Below are 16,874 nucleotides of genomic sequence, written 5' to 3' on the forward strand. Positions count from 1 at the left end.
CCACTGTCATTATCCGCGCATTCTGATCTGCAAAGCCTCAGTCCACAGAGGACATGGGACAGAAAAGTGGGCCTCGTTGACTGAGCATTCCAGGGATGGCCTCTAAAAGTGCCCACACCAAGGACAAAGGTAACCGCCACCCACAGGAGTAGCTGATTAAAAAATTATCGAAGCTTAAAAAAAATTATCAAAGCCCCGGCATTATATTGGAAACAAAGTTTAAGACTTCACTTACCTGAATGAGAGTTTCCATTGAGCTTCCCACTGAAGCATCTCGACCTTGAATCCCAAAGAGGTAAGCACTACTGTAAGTCAGACCGCTGCCCAGTAAGGTCACAACGTTCAGATTGGGACTGGACATCTTCACAATCCTAGAGGAGTCAGGACGAAAGACACTTACAGCCGTGACCCTCTGCCCTGGGAGTGGACAGAGCTTTCCCACCAGCACCATGGCTGATGCAGCCCCGGCACGGGGCCACTGGGAAGAAACCAGTTTAGAGTCCCATAAAATATTGTTATGATTTATTTAAATTTATTTTCAAAGAGTACTAAATTCCAGCACTTCTTGCTTGTATAACTCCAAGTCTTTTATTTATTTATTTATTTATTTTTGTATTTTTCCGAAGCTAGAAACGGGAGAGACAGTCAGACAGACTCCCGCATGCGTCCAAAGGGGATCCACCCAGCACGCCCACCAAGGGGCTACGCTCGGCCCACCAGGGGGCGATGCTCTTCCCCTCTGGGGGGTCGCTCTGTCGAGACCAGAGCCACTCTAGCGCCTGGGGCAGAGGCCAAGGAGCCATCCCCAGCGCCCGGGCCATCCCTGCTCCAATGGAGCCTTGGCTGCTGGAGGGGAAGAGAGAGACAGAGAGGAATGAGGGGGTGGGGTGGAGAAGCAGATGGGTGCTTCTCCTGTGTGCCCTGGCCGGGAATCGAACCCGGGACCCCTGCACGCCAGGCCGACGCTCTACCACTGAGCCAACCGGCCAGGGCTAACTCCAAGTCTTTTAAAAGAAGGCTGATTTCTGAAAGAGTTAGGAGTTTTCCATGAAGTTTATGGTTGCTAAGAGACTGCTGTACGCAGCCTAGTGAATAAGAAACTAGCAGGTAGATACCTAAAGAGATACAGTTGGAAGTCTTTAGAAATGAGCTGTGAAGTAAACTACTATTTGGCAAAAGGTTTGGGAATTTTGTTTTCATACACTATTATTTTATTTGATAAGTAAACAGTTTTCCTGATTCTCCCTGACCAAGAGAGACAGCAGGGATCTAAAGGAGGAAATATGGCAAGGGTCTTTTCTCAAGGGGTTTTATATAAGGTTACAGAGCAACTCAAAGATTAGAGGGAGGTATGGACCATCACAGTCTCAGACAAAGGCTGGATGCCAACAGAGGCTCAGGGCAAGGTAGAAATTTGTAAAATTGGTTAACCTTAGGAGAGATCCAGGCTTCAGCTGTTTTTTGTTTGTTTATTTTTTGTTATGGATAACAATTAAGAAGTAAAAGTAACTGGTAACATCTAAGGAGGAATGTAATTGTACTTCAGAATTTTAGTCTAAATAGTGTATTTTACATAAATGCACTATTTATACTGATTCATATGCTCATTGTACCTAGTTATAATTTTATTTTTAATAATATTTGAGGAGAAAAGCATTGTTATCTCCATACCTGGATTACCTGTGACCACCTGAAAGTCCAGAGCCAAGGCGAAACCATCTGCTCAGAACAGCCTATTTTAATGGCAGGCAAAATATGTATCTAGGAGGCATTAAACCAGGGGTCTCAAACTCGCGGCCCGCAGAACAATTTTGTGCGGCCCGCAGACTAATCCACGAAGTTCAAAATATTTTGGATAAAATTAAGTAAGCCTAGGGGCCTACTTGTATTTTTCATTTCTCTAGCATCCTAGCTAGATATTAGCTTAGTTAACAGCAGTTGTGATGCGAACTACAGTTTCTGGTTGTTTTGTGACACTGAGTAAACTGCATGTACGATTGTGCTTGTTGTACTGATTTTTTTTTTTGTTTTCAACTGCAGTGAGAAAAGTGTTGCGTAACAGTTGCCTTTTGTAGACCTAGTGCGGCCCGCCGAACGGCTGTGATCTTGCTCTGCGGCCCACATGCTGAGTTGAGTTTGAGACCCCTGCATTAAACAGTCTGCTAGTGCTGGATCGCGACCATCGTAACCACCATTGGCCCAGCTTGATTACTTTGTGGCTGGTAGCATAGTTAGGTCCACACAAGTCAGAACACCAAAGCACTGGCCCAGGACACAGGCCCATGTATGGTCACCACGAGCCAGAGTCCATTTGAACTTTCCCTTGTCTTGGAGCAAAAACCTTGACATTTATTTTTCCCCTCTAAAGTGAAAACAACTTTCATGTATTCCCTTGATAAATGGGGATAATAATAACCCTTCCCCTCAAAGTTGTCCCTCACTCTCTATCCCTGCTACTATGTTTAATCAAGATACACTCGTGTTAGGAGCAATGAATGGAACTGGAGCCAGGTGTGACAAATGGGAATCCTGGCTCTGTCTCTCACAATTGTGTGACTTTGTGCAAGTCATTTAACTACTCCTAGGTTCCCATTTCCTCATTGTGAAATGAAGACAATATCATCTTTCATATCCACCGCACAGGTTATTGCAAAGATCACATGAGGTGTGTACCCAAACTGAAAACTCTAAGGTGATGCAAAAATGTTAATTTTTAAATTTACAGGGTAACCTTTTGCTCTCTGTAACACTGTTTTCTCTTGTCCTGATACCTCCTGTACATTATTTTCAGACTTATTTTCTTTTTTAAATTTTATTTTATATTTTAAATTTTATTTAGAATATTAAATTTAACAGGGTGACATTGATCAATAATACATAGATTTCAGGTAAACATTTCTATTGCATTTGGACTGTTGATTATGTTGTGTATCCATCACCCAAAGTCAAATCATTTTCCATCACTGTATATTTGTCCCTCTTTACCCCCCTCCCCCGAACCCCTACCCTACGTCCTTCTCCCTCTGGTAACCACTTCACTTTTATCTATGTCCATGAGTCTCAGTTTTATATCCCACCTATGTGTGAAATCATTCAGTTTTTAGCTTTTTCTGATTTATTTATTTCTCTCAGTATAATGTTCTCAAGTTCTATCCATGTTGTTGTAAATGGCAATATGTCATCATTTCTTATGGCTGAGTAGTATTCCATTGTATATATGTACCACATCTTCTTTATCCAATCCTCTACCGAGGGACACTTTGGTTGTTTCCATGTCTTGGCCACTGTGAATAATGCTGTGAGGAACATGGTGGTACATGTGTCTTTACATATCAATGTTTTCCGGTCTTTGGGGTAGATACCTAGCAGAGGGATTGCTGGGTCATATGGTAGTTCTAGTCTTTTTTTTTTTTACAGAGACAGAGAGAGAGTCAGAGAGAGGGATAGATAGGGACAGACAGGAACGGAGAGAGATGAGAAGCATCAATCATCAGTTTTTTGTTGTGACACCTTAGTTGTTCATTGATTGCTTTCTCATATGTGCCTTGACCGGGGGCCTTCAGCAGACTGAGTAACCCCTTGCTCAAGCCAGCGACCTTGGGTCCAAGCTGGTGAGCTTTGCTCAAACCAGATGAGCCCACGCTCAAGCTGGTGACCTCAGGATCTCGAACCTGGGTCGTCCGCATCCCAGTCTGATGCTCTATCCACTGCGCCACTGCCTGATCAGGCATGGTAGTTCTAGTCTTAATTTTTTGAGGAAACACCATACTTTCTTCCAAAACGGTTGTACTAGTTTGCATCCCCACCAGCAGTAAAAGAGGGTTCCTTTTTCTCTGATGACTCTCCAACACTTATTACCTGTCTTATCGATAACAGCCAATCTAACAGGTGTGAGGTGTTATCTCACTGTAGTTTTGATTAACATTTCTCGAATAGCTAGTGAGGATGAGCATCTTTTTATATATCTGTTGGCCTTTTGTATGTCTTCTTGGGAGAAGTGTCTGTTCAGGTCCTCTCCCCATTTTGGATTGTTTGCCTGTTTGTTGCTGATCTTTGTGAGTTCTTTATATATTTTGGATATTAACCGCTTGTCAGAGCTGTTGTTTGCTAATATCACCTCACATTTGGTTGGATGCCTATTTGTTTTGTTGTTGATTTCTTTTGCTGGGAAGAAACTTGTTAGTTTGATATAGTCCCATTCATTTATTTTTGCCCTTTACTTCCTTTGCCTTTGTGGTCAAATTCATAAATTGTTCTCTACAGCCAAGGTCCTTGAGTTTAGTACCTATGTTTTCTTCTATGTAATTTATTGTTTCAGATCTTATATTTAAGTCTTTGATCCATTTTGAATTAATTCTTGTGAAAGGGGACAAATTGTAGTCAAGTTTCATTCTTTCGCATGTGGCTTTCCAGTTTTCCCAGCACCATTTATTGAAGAGGTTTCTTTTCTTCATTGGGTGTTTTTGGCTCCTTTTTTGAAGATCATTTGTCCATATATATCTGGGTTTTCAATCTGTTCCATTGGTCTGTATGTCAGTTTTTCTGCCAATACCATGCTTTTTTAAATTATTATTATTGTGGCTCTATAGCAGGGGTCCCCAAACTGCGGCCCCTGAGGCCATTTATCTGGCCCCCACCGCACTTCCAGAAGGGGCACCTCTTTCATTGGTGGTCGGTGAGAGGAGCATAGTTCCCATTGAAATACTGGTCAGTTTGTTGATTTAAATTTACTTGTTCTTTATTTTAAATATTGTATTTGTTCTCATTTTTGTTTTTTTACTTTAAAATAAGATATGTGCAGTGTGCATAGGGATTTGTTCATAGTTTTTTTTATAGTCTGGCCCTCCAACGGTCTGAGGGACAGTGAACTGGCCCCCTGTGTAAAAAGTTTGGGGACCCCTGCTCTATAGTATAATTTGAAGTCAGGTAATGTAATACCTCTGGCTTCATTCTTTTTCCTCAGGATTGCTTTGGCTATTTGGGGGTATGTTTCCATACAAACCTGATAATTTTTTGTTGTATTTCTTTAAAAATTGGGATTTGATGGGGATTGCATTAAATTTGTATATTGCTTTGGGTAATATGACCATTTTAACTATGTGGATTCTTCCAATCTATGAGCATGAAATATTTTTTCCATTAAATTGTGTCTTTTTCAATTTCTTTCATTAATGCTTTGTAGTTTTCAGTATATAGGTGCTTCACATCCTTTGTTAAATTTATTTCTAGGTATTTTATTTTTTTGTTGTTGCATTTGGAAAATGAATTTTTTTTTCTGTTCATTTTCCAAAGTTTCATTATTGGCTTATAGGTAAGCAATAAAATTTTTGTATATTGATTTTGTATCCTGTGACTTTACTGTATTGGTTTATTGTTTCTAATGGTTTTTTGGTGGAGTTTTGGGGGTTTTCTATATACAAGATCATGTCATCTGCAAAAAGTGATATCTTTACTTTTTCCCCAATATGGATGTCTTTTATTTCTTTCTTTTGCCTGATTGCCCTGGCTAAAACTTCCAGCACTGTGTTGAACAGGAGTGAAGAGAGTGGGCAGCCTGGTCTTGTTCCTGATTTTAGAGGAAACGCTTTCATTGTTTTCACCATTAAGTATTATATCACCTGATGGCTGGTCATATATCACCTTTATTACATTGAGGTACTTTCCTTCTATACTCACTTTATTGAGTGTTTGAATCATAAACAGATGTTGAACACCTTTTCTGCATCAACTGATAGGATCGTATGATTTTTGTCCTTTGTTTTGTTGACATGGTGAATTATGCTGATTGAATTACATATGTTGAACCATCCTTGTGCTCCTAGACTGAATCCCACTTGTTTGTGATGTATCGATTTTTAAATGTGTTGTTGTATTTGATTTGCTAGTATTTTATTTAGGAGTTTTGAATCTGTATTCATTAGAGATATTGGTCTGTAGTTTCCTTTTTTTTATGCTGTCCTTGCCAAGTTTTTGGTATAAGAGTTATGTTGGCCTCATAAAATGTATTAGGGAGCATTGTTTCTTCTCTATTTTTGGAAGACTTTGAGAAGGATAGCAGATTTTTCTTAAAAATCACCTTCATCACTTAACAAGAGAGCTATATGTATAAAGGATAGTTTTCTATTGTTTGTCTCAACTCTTGTGTATCCAATTTAATATCTAGCCCTAAAATTTTTGGTCACTGTCTTCAAATTGTGGACTCATGGAGAGTAAGTAACCTTTCTTAGTTTCTTTATCTCTTCCCATAAGAAGAGGGAACATGTGGTGAAAATTGACCAATGAGAACAATGCTAACCAGCAGCTCTGCAAAGCATTTTTTTTTTTTTCATTTTTCCGAAGCTGGAAATGGGGAGGCAGTCAGACAGACTCCTGCATGCGCCCGACCGGGTTCCACCCGGCATGCCCACCAGGGGGCGATGTTCTGCCCCTCTGGGGCGTCGCTCTGTTGCATCCAGAGCCATTCTAGCGCCTGAGGCAGAGGCCACAGAGCCATCCCCAGCACCGGGGCCATCTTTGCTCCAATGGAGCCTTGGCTCTGCAAAGCATTTGTTAAGAAGAGAGTCTACTAAATCTGAGAGTCCAGTGCTGCCACTGATTCAGAAGGGAGAGTGCTGTGCACCAGGGATGGGCCACTCAGTGCAGTCAGAAGCTAGGGCACTGGTACTAACCGAGGCCATCCTTCCCTGTGGTCACCCATAAGCTCCTGGGCACCAATAAATATCTAATGATGATCTTCTCAATCAGTGGGTTTCACAACCACATATCTGTGTTTTCGAGATTGCTGATGGGTAGGTTTATTTCTTTATTCCTGCATTCTCTGGACCCATTTTATTTGAACACCACTGTAAAATCAGAGCTCCTTTTGTATAATTCAGTACTGCATGAAATCCTGATTTAGAACTCTTCCCCCTCCTGATTTAGTTAGGAAGAACTCAATCTAGTTATTTTAAACAAAAATATATATTACATATACTTCACATCTCAGAAGTTGATGCAAATTCATTTTTTGAATGGACATGATATGGACTTACATATATGTATGTATATTTCATAGTAAAACAATATTACTGGAAACTTGCCTCAGGAAAAAAAATGAATGAAAAATGATTTACCTATTTTGTTTGACCAAGTTAATACCTGTGAAGTCACTGAAAAGTAAATCATCTCATCTCTAATTCAGTAGGTAAATTATGTATGTCTGTGGAATGTCTTTGCTACTTTGATAGGAATTCTACCAACAATGTCATTTATAATTTTCTATTAAACTAAAAGATAAAACCACATTTGCTGTATATTTTAATCAACCACTAACCCATAATTTCCACCAAGCAAGAAGATTTAAATATTATGTACTTAATTATAAAGAGCGAGTAACATCTAGATTACTTGTGTTTATGAAGAGATAAAAGCTTGGACTGGGTTACTGGCAGTAAAAATCAAGCTGGGTTCTTTTTTTAAAAAAAGGATTACAGCCCTGGCCGGTTGGCTCAGTGGTAGAGCGTCGGCCTGGCGTGCAGAAGTCCCGGGTTCAATTCCCGGCCAGGGCACACAGGAGAAGCGCCCATCTGCTTCTCCACCCCTCCCCCTCTCCTTCCTCTCTGTCTCTCTCTTCCCCTTCCGCAGCCAAGGCTCCATTGGAGCAAAGATGGCCCGGGTGCTGGGGATGGCTCCTTGGCCTCTGCCCCAGGCACTAGAGTGGCTCTGGTTGAGGCAGAGCGATGCCCCGGAGGGGCAGAGCATCGCCCCCTGGTGGGCAGAGCATCGCCCCTGGTGGGCCTGCCGGGTGGATCCGGTCGGGCGCATGCGGGAGTCTGTCTGACTGTCTCTCCCCGTTTCCAGCTTCAGAAAAAGAAAAAAAAAAAAAAGGACTATATAGTATTCTCATCATTTTTCTTCATAAGACAAGAACTTTCTTGATATTTTTATTCTCAAGCAAGTTCTCAATACATAGAAATATAGTCACCTGCATCTGCAGAATTTATATGAACCTAGATTATCATCTCAGTAGTCTATGATGAATTTGATGCATAAGTGACATCCACCAGTTTATAGGCATGATGTTTTAAAGATATATATAAAATATTTGTTTTTGAACTTGGAGGTTTATGATAGTTAGAGTTATAGAGGACTGAGTGATCATGGCATTGTTTCTTTTTAATGATATATAAGAGTTGAGTTTGAAAATATGGCCTGCAAATAGGGCAGATGGTATTTCTTGGCTTGCTGTGACTATCGGAAAACTTTCCTAAGATGTCACAGGGCCATGCCTTTTAAAATGCTACACAAGTTTATATAAATGGTATCATTGAGCTTTCAACATATCTAAAATCAAATATGAACGTCTTTCCAAAAATCACTGTAATAAAGCAATGCAGAATAAATTGTAAAGATTTACTGAATTTCTTCTTTGATCTACTGTTTTTGATCTGTGCTACAATAGGATTATAAATCTATCTCATCTGGTTATATTCCAAACAGTTTTTTTATAATGTTGTTTGGTGTAAGCCTGGTCTGTGGTGGCACAGTGGACAGAGCATAATGTTGTTTGGTGTATTTCAGCAAATGTGATCATTTTTCTATATTGCTTATTTTTAGTCTGTTAGGTTCAGTATCTGAATCCATTTCAAATTCTGTATACCTCAAACTAATATTTGTGTAACCTCTAGTCATTTGTATTAAAACTTTGTATCATAAGGGCAATAGCAGCCTGCCTTTGCTCCTTCTTCTCCTGTCTGTGCCACCATCCTAGTAGACCATCCAGGGGATTTCATGAACCTTTCAACCTCCAGAGTTCTAAATTCTTTAATAATGATTTCATTTTGTTCCACTTTCTGCCATCCATCCTGACAGTCATATCCTGGGTCTTATGATTATTCAGAATGGTACCACTCCAGAAATTTTAAACATCAATCTCCTATTCTCTAATCACAATCCATCCAAAATTTAACTCCTTGTCTTTTAAAAACTTTTATTTTTCAATTACAGTTGACATTCAATATTACTTTATATTAGTTTCGGATGTACAGCATAGTGGTTAGACAATTATGTACTCTACAAAGTGACCCCAATAATTCAAGTACCCACCTGGCACCATACAGTTATTACAATATTATTGACGAAGTTTCCTATGCTGCACTTTATACTCCTGTGACTATTTTGTAACTACCATTCTGTACTTATTAATCTTTTCACCTTTTTCACTCAACCTCTCAACCACCTTCGTTCTGGCAACCATCAGCATGGTCTCTACATCTATGAGTCTGTTTCTGTTTTGTCTGTTCACTTATTTTGTTCATTAGATTCCACATGTAAGTGAAATCATATGGTATTTGTCTTTCTCCATTAGACTTACTTCACTTAGCATAATAGCCTCTTGGTCCATCCATGTTGTTGCAGAAGTTAAGATTTCATTCTTTTTTATGGCCAAGTAATATTTCATTGTGTATATGTACCACAACTTTTCCATCCAATTGTTTAATGATGGGCACTTGTGTTGCTTCCATGTTGGGGACTGAAAAATCAACAGGGTATTTTGCAGTTTGGATTTTGGGGACAGAGCTGACTGTAAGCTGACAGTCTACCCAACCCCCCACCTCACCTGCCTGATTAAGTTGCAAAGGGCTGTGCTTCAGTACTCATCCTGCCTGCCCATGTTCCCCGGAAGGACTGGAAGCTAGTTACTTCTTTGTCTAAAGTTAAGATGGTGGGAGTTTTTCTGCACCTGGTGGTTTTCTTGTGTTGCCTTGGAAATGTGATTGATTTGCTAATGGCCCACCTCATCCAGTAAGTAAAGAAGGATGTTTTCTGAGGGCGGCCATGTGTTTGCAGCTTGGCCAGGGTGGTAAATTTTACTGCTGGCAAGAAGCTGTGGCTTCCTCTCAAAACCCATCCTATATATGTCTTTAAGTCTTTGTTTACTTTTCATTCAATTTCATACTATTCCCACTTGAGACTCTGGAATAGACCTGTCGCATGGGTCGCAGCACTTCCATATCTTGGTTATTATAAATAACTTCAATAAATAGGGGTGTATTTATCTTTTTGAGTTTTAACTCCAAATTTCCCTACTCAACCCATTCCTCTCAAATTCTTCACCAGTTCAGACAATGTGAACCCCATCTTTCTGTTTGCTTGGACCAAGAATCCTTGACTCTTGCTCACTAACCATGTCCAATCTGTCATGAAATCCCACTAGCTCTATCCTTTAAGTACATCCAGAATCCAACTATACTACTTCTTACCACCTCTGCTGCCACCTCCCTGATCAAAGTCTTACTTTGCATTCTCATCTGGATTATTGTAATACTCTCCTCATTGGTCTCCCTGCTTCTACACTGGACCCTCCCTATGTCTATTTTCAACACAGCAAGAGGTGTGCATTAAAGGTGAATCAGATTATTTCACTTCTCTGCTCAAGATCCCACACTTTCTCACTCCAAGGTAAAGACTTTACACATTTGGTCCCTATTATCTCCGTACTTCATTTCCCACTTTGTCTCCCGTCTGTTTTACTACATCCGGGCCTCCTTACCATTCCTGGAAATACCAGGCACTCACATACTTCAAGTCTTTGAACTGGCTATTCACCCTGCCTGGAATATTTAATTCACACATCTGCATATTTATTCCCTCTCTCCCTTAATGTCTTTGTTCAAACGTTACCCTCTCAACTAGGGCTATGATGACAGGCCATTTAAAGTCACACCCTTCCCCCAGAATTCCAAATCCTTCTGATCCTGCTCTATTCTCTCCATCCCTATCCCACCATTGTACTTATCACCTTCTAATGTATTACATAACTTACATATTTATTATTGTTTATTGTCTTCTCCTCCCAATTAGAATTGTTCCTGGCATCCTCCCAGCACTGTAACACTACCTCAAAAGTTAACAGCACTCAATAAATACTTGACGAATGAATGAGTCAGCCTCTCCTCCTCCAGCCGCCTCATTTGCTTGCCTCTAACACACTTGCTCACTGACAGTCTACAGCCCTGTCAGGAAGCTCTTTTGCTGCCTCACAGTCTGTCAGCCTCTCTTCCTTTCTCTACCCACTTTCTCACCTCTGGTTGGTCATCTGAACTTTCCTTTCAACAACACCCAGTTCCTGCTGCAAACAAGCCCTTTTGCTGCATCAGTCCCACAATACTCTCATCAAAATTACAATCCACTGATCTGCTTTTATTTCCATGCAGGTGAGTGCTGGGGGAGAAAAGTATCCAACCTTGCAGACTGTTGCCACCAGAATCAATGGCCTCCAGCAGCAATCAGCCAAGCTTACTGTGCTGTCAGTTCATCTTCTTATTTTTTCTATGAGGCATTTCTTATCATTTTCTTTGTAAGTGACTCACCTCACTGGATTCAAAGAAATAAGAGCACGTATTTGTCTGGTTGGTATCCCCGGTCCAGGTTTGGTGCCTCCCTCTGTGTCCTTATAACACCTCAGGGTATATGAGCATTAGCCAATTGCCAAGATATATCCCCAGCTTTTTAGGTTTAAGTAGAAACTAGCCAGTTTCTACTCCTTAAAAATTCAGGCAGTTTTTTTTTATTCATTTGTATCTCAGGTCCCTGCACAGTCTTAAAATGGCAAGCATCCCATAACCATGTTAGTGATGAAGTGAATTCATTAATAGATATGAAAGGCTGATCTTTTCTTCCTTTCTGTATCCTCTTCCCTAATCTCATTTTCCTTGGCAACGCTCTCTGTTACGTGGCTAATGGCTGTAAAGCAGCAGAGATCCTTGACAGTCAGAGGGAGACTCAGGAGCTGGTCCAATGCCTCAGTGTTAAAACAACAGGGGAATTGTCAGGGGAGTCCCTTTGGCCCCTCCCGCAATAGCTGAGAATTCCCTGGCATTACTGATGAGAAAGGGCCAGAGATATTCTGGGGGCTCTGAGTTCCATGGACTTCCACAGACACTGGGTTTTGACCGTGTGGCAAATCCCCCTACTCTCAGCCTTCACTGAAAACCGTCTTCCTCTGGGTGAGCCCCTCCCTGGCTTCCCCATCAGTGTGGTGCTGAGGGGAGTCTGGAGGTAAAGGAGGGAGTCGTCATGCTTGTGGGGCTTCTGCTCTCCCATTCTCTTTGTATCTAGGAAAACGCAGCATCCTGGGGGGTGTATATTCACATATGTGCACCCACACATGTGTCTACTTGTCTCTAATGAAATCAGGCCACTGGACAGATTCCTTTCTATTGGTTGAATTCTTTCTGGAGAATTCCCCCAGGCAATGCTTTTGTTCAGTGTCTCTTACATCATGTGTTAAAGACCATGTAGATCTGGTGATATGAGGACAGTCCCTGTCAAGCAATTGATGGATGAGACCTCATCTTTACGACTACACAGATTAGACTCTCAGCTTACATCTGCTCAGAGTTCAACAACTGCACGACATTCTGTGGCTTTAGGAAATCTGCTGATCTTGGACCGATCTGCTGCTGGCAGCCAGGCTAGAAAGCACGCCTTCCCTGTAACATCCTTACAGCCAGTAAATTACGTTTTGTCATGAGCAGAACCACTCAGCCCTGCCTATTGTCCTGGCTGGGCCCGGCCTCTCTAAGTGCAGCTGCTTTCCCATAGTCTATTAAGCACTGGTTTAGATTTGTTTTTCATGAAGAGAGTGAGTGTCCTACCCACTGTTCTGTCATTTCAGGCCTACAGTTGCGGAAGCTGGAAAAGAACCAGAAGAAGAGAGGCATTCTGCCTGCACAACAGCTAAATGGTTAGCAACGGTTGGACCTGACAAATCTAAGGTCCCTTCTAGCTCTGCCCTTAACTTATTCCAGAGGCAAATTCCTTTTCACTGTCACTGGCTTATTTCCATTTTTGCTTTTCTACCTGAAATAGCAACAACAGGCTGACCTGGTTACCAGACATGTATTAGGGTTATTTCCCAATCAATTAGGTATCAATCAAGCAAAATATTTAGCTACTAAGTGCAAAGAAAAATTGCTACCTATCCTGCCCCCAAACTCCTTCAAGCAAATGACCTCAGTGTCTTTATGTTTTATTCGTTAGAATCTTTTTAATGATCTCCTTGCGTTAAACATTAATTCAACAATTCCTAAATATCTCCTTGTCAAGGTAAAGAGAACGGGAGGCTGGAAGGCAAATGAAATATAATTTCTGTCCTCAGCTCATTAGGACACCACCTCCCTGCTTTCTAACCTTTTCATGGCAAAGGCAATTTTCTTATTCTGTCTTTTTATCTTTTAAAATAGAGCAAAATTTTAATATAAGCAGTTGTTTTCTCAGGATTCACTGGGCCATTGAACAAAATCAACATACCTGAATGTATATTTATTATAGATGTGTATATGTGAATATGCATATATAAACTTCCAATGTACAATTTCAGAATGCATAGCTCTCCTGGACTATGGCCAGACCTAAGATCAATTTTAAAATGCATCCTTGCAAATATTTTTAAAGCTGAAACGTGAAAATTTAGAAATAATAGCAAATGCCATAACTTCGTTGTATGAGCTCAAGCTTAGGACAGTAGTGAAACATTATACTGGCAGAACCAGATGAGCTGGTGAGGAGAGAAAAGCCCCACGGGGCACCCTTAGTAGAAAACCTGCACGGCTTTAATTGGGAGCAACGTGGCCACATTCCACATCAAGTTTTTTTTTTAAATTAGTTTCCAAATGTATTTTTGTTATGTTTCATGCAATTGTAATATATTTTTTAATGTGTTTTTAAATGCCAGGGGAAAACACTAGAAACAGACAAACAAACAAAAAAAAATCCTCTCAAACTCAGACCCCAGAAGTGAAAGCAGTGTCGTAATTTATAAAGCAGCAGTTTCAACTTCCTTTCTCCCTTAGCTGCGGGAGAAGGCCCAGGGCAACTCCCAGCGGGAGCTGTCACACTTCCCAAAGGGCAGAGCAGATGCCCTGATTTTAAGTGGAGCACGAAGCATAAGCACAATTGGCCACAAGAAACACCCAATCACAGGGAGAGTGCTGAGAACCAGAGCACTATAGTCTACCAGGTGGCACGTAAGATTCTCTCACCTGCCACTGGAGAGGCTTCCTTTCCCTCTTACGTTCTGTCTCTTCCTCAGGTTGGCAGCAGGAGAATTTGGGGCCTTGGTGAATTTGAGAGGAATACTGAACAACTACAGCTGCTGGAATCATTCTCTAATGGGCTAGAACAGGGGTTGGGAACCTATGGCTTGCAAGCCAGATGTGGCTCTTTTGATGGCTGCATCTGGCTCGCAGACAAATCTTTAATAAAAAAAATAATAACATTAAAAATATAAAACATTCTCATGTATTACAATCCATTCATTTCCTATCACTCATGTTCATGGTTGCGGGTGGCTGGAGCCAATCACAACTGTCCTCCGGGACAACACCAAATTTTTATTGGATAATGCGTAACGTACACGGGTCGTTGTATGGCTCTCACGGAATTACATTTTAAAATATGTGGCGTTCATGGCTCTCTCAGCCAAAAAGGTTCCCGACCCCTGGGCTAGAATCTGGGAATTCCTGAAGCAGGGACTGGTTTTTACTTATCTGTGTCCCCATCAGCACATTCTACAGCGCCCTGAACCTAGTGGAAACTTACTAAAAGTTTGCTACCCTGGGTAAATCATTAGACGTAAAAGGGTTCTTAGATGTCCAGTACTAAGAAGAGATAAAAGGAAGACTGCTAGCAAGGCAGGACCTGCTCGCTCCCTACCACTCTGCCCCCATGAATGGCCTAGGTCACAATTTGTTTTGTTTTTTTTATAAATAAATTTTTATTAATGTTAATGGGGTGACATCAATAAATCAGGGTACATATATTCAAAGAAAGCATGTCCAGGTTATCTTGTCATTCAATTATGTTGCATACCCATCACCCAAAGTCAGATTGTCCTCTGTCACCTTCTATCTAGTTTTCTTTGTGCTCCTCCCCCCCCGTAACCACAATTTGAATCTTAAGGTTTTAAGGAACTCAGCTTGAACCAGTGATCTGACCTGACTCTTTCATTTTAAGATGAAGGGACTTTCATACAGTTTTACAGCTACGTAGGGACCACACTGGGACAGCTAATCCAGATGTCCTGTCACCTGGTTCCTCCAGTGTTCTCTTACACCCCCCTACTTTACCCCAGCCACCTGAGACCCAGTGTCCATCTTCCCAATCAATGGAGTTCTGCAAGGGGCCCTCCCGACCCTGGTTTCTAACGTCTAGCATGAGTGCTGGTAGGCCAAGGGTATTCAACTGGGTCTCCTCAGCCGAGCCTCCTCAAAGGCCCCGTTTAGCAAAGATTTATCAGAGGGAGGAGATAGAGAAGTCCTGAGCGCCCTGGAGTGTCTTCCTCCTGCTGGGCTTCACCTGCCCCTCCAATCTGACTGCTGCCTGGGACCTGGGACCTCAGACCTTGATAGGGTTCCCTTTCTGACTCCTGGCTTTACCGACAGGCTGGAACTCCAGACTAAATTCTTGCTACAATCAGCTTTGGGCTTTTGGTTTCTTCCATCCTTGTCTAGTAGCTCCAAGTCTTGGCCCCAGCAATGGCCTGGAAGTGACTGCCCTGGGCTGTGAGGGGTTGTGCGTTCTGTAATCTGATGTGAAAGGAACAACAGTTAGATAATCTCTCTGTGGTGTTTAAGCAGCTTTAATGGATTAGTACAGAGGGAACACGATGTAGTGGAGAAAGTGTGGGCTTTGAAAGCACACTGACTGCATTTACTAGGTGTGGATGGCGGGTGACTTGCCTAACCACGTGGAGGCAGTTTTGTCACATGAAAATGTGCAAAATAATGTTTATTCTCCTGAGGGCTATAAAGGTTAGAGATAATGTATCTGAAGTGAAAGCACATAAGAGACCTGTTATAGAAACTAACAACTGTCCATTTTTAAGTTAAATTATCTGTATTTATACATATATGAACTAAGTACTGAGAGTACTTAGAGTCCAAATGCTGAAGGATCCTGAAATATTTCTGAGTTGTCAAAAATTACATATTACAAAGGTTCTGGCTGTATGTTTTTTCTATTTCTTAGAGTATTAGTAATGACATGGAATAACATTAAAAAGAGTAGCCACCATGTGCACTAGGCAATTGCCAATTGCTCCACATATATTATCTAATGCAGTCTTCATGGCATTCTGAGATAAGTAGTGTCATTACCCCTGTTTTTAAGTAGGAAAATTGGATTCAGCAAAGTTCAATACAGGGATCAAGCCACATGACTAGTAAATGCCAGAGCTGGGATTTGAGGTGGAGTGTGATTCCAAAGCCTGAGAGCTTACGCCATTTAATGTTTGGCTGTTCACATACTTAACCTTTTGTGAACATTGTTAAGGATGAACTCTTATCCTCTCTCTCCGTTTTCCCACTTGGCCCTATTGAGGAAATGGGCTTTCTTCACCCCAGTACTCTCTCTACCCCAGGCAAGTGGGAGTGAGCAGTGGGGCTGGAGAGAGGCCAACAGGCCTGGGCTGAGTTTTACCAAATGGTCTCCAAGGCAGGAATCTCGCACTTGGCTCTTCCTTCCCCGCCTCCGCTGGGCAGGGTGTTCTCCACTGCCTGGGACCCACTTTAGCATTATGTCAAGTAATGCTTTCTAATTTAGCTTTCATCAGAAATCCTGGGGCTTTCTTTTTCTCAAAAAACTTTGTATTTTGAAATTATTTAAAGCTCACAAGAAGTTGCAAAACAAAACAGAGAGTTTCTAAGTACCCTTCACCTAGCTTTCTCCAAAGATAACATCTTACATAAGCAGAATACATGATCAAAACAAGGAAACTGACAGTGGTGCAAGACTATTAACTCAACTCTACAGCCCATTCAAATTTCACCAGTTTTTATATGTATTCTGTGCATGTGTAGTTCTATGAAATTTATCACATGTATAGTTTAATG

At 41.3% G+C, this 16,874-nt stretch overlaps 1 protein-coding gene across 3 annotated transcripts in view; it reads right to left on the bottom strand.

Annotated features, from left to right (window-relative positions):
* The window catches only part of GPR156 (G protein-coupled receptor 156), a 107,946-nt gene that overhangs the window by 26,088 nt on the left and 64,984 nt on the right, over window positions 1-16,874 (bottom strand). For all 3 annotated transcript variants that reach the window (XM_066347648.1, XM_066347650.1, XM_066347651.1), the window contains exon 4: window positions 236-371. In XM_066347648.1, coding sequence (XP_066203745.1) covers window positions 236-371 — 136 coding nt within the window. The remainder of the gene's footprint in view (window positions 1-235; window positions 372-16,874) is intronic.

The sequence above is a fragment of the Saccopteryx leptura genome, chromosome 8 (genome assembly GCF_036850995.1).
Source record: "Saccopteryx leptura isolate mSacLep1 chromosome 8, mSacLep1_pri_phased_curated, whole genome shotgun sequence".
Taxonomy (NCBI): domain Eukaryota; kingdom Metazoa; phylum Chordata; class Mammalia; order Chiroptera; family Emballonuridae; genus Saccopteryx; species Saccopteryx leptura.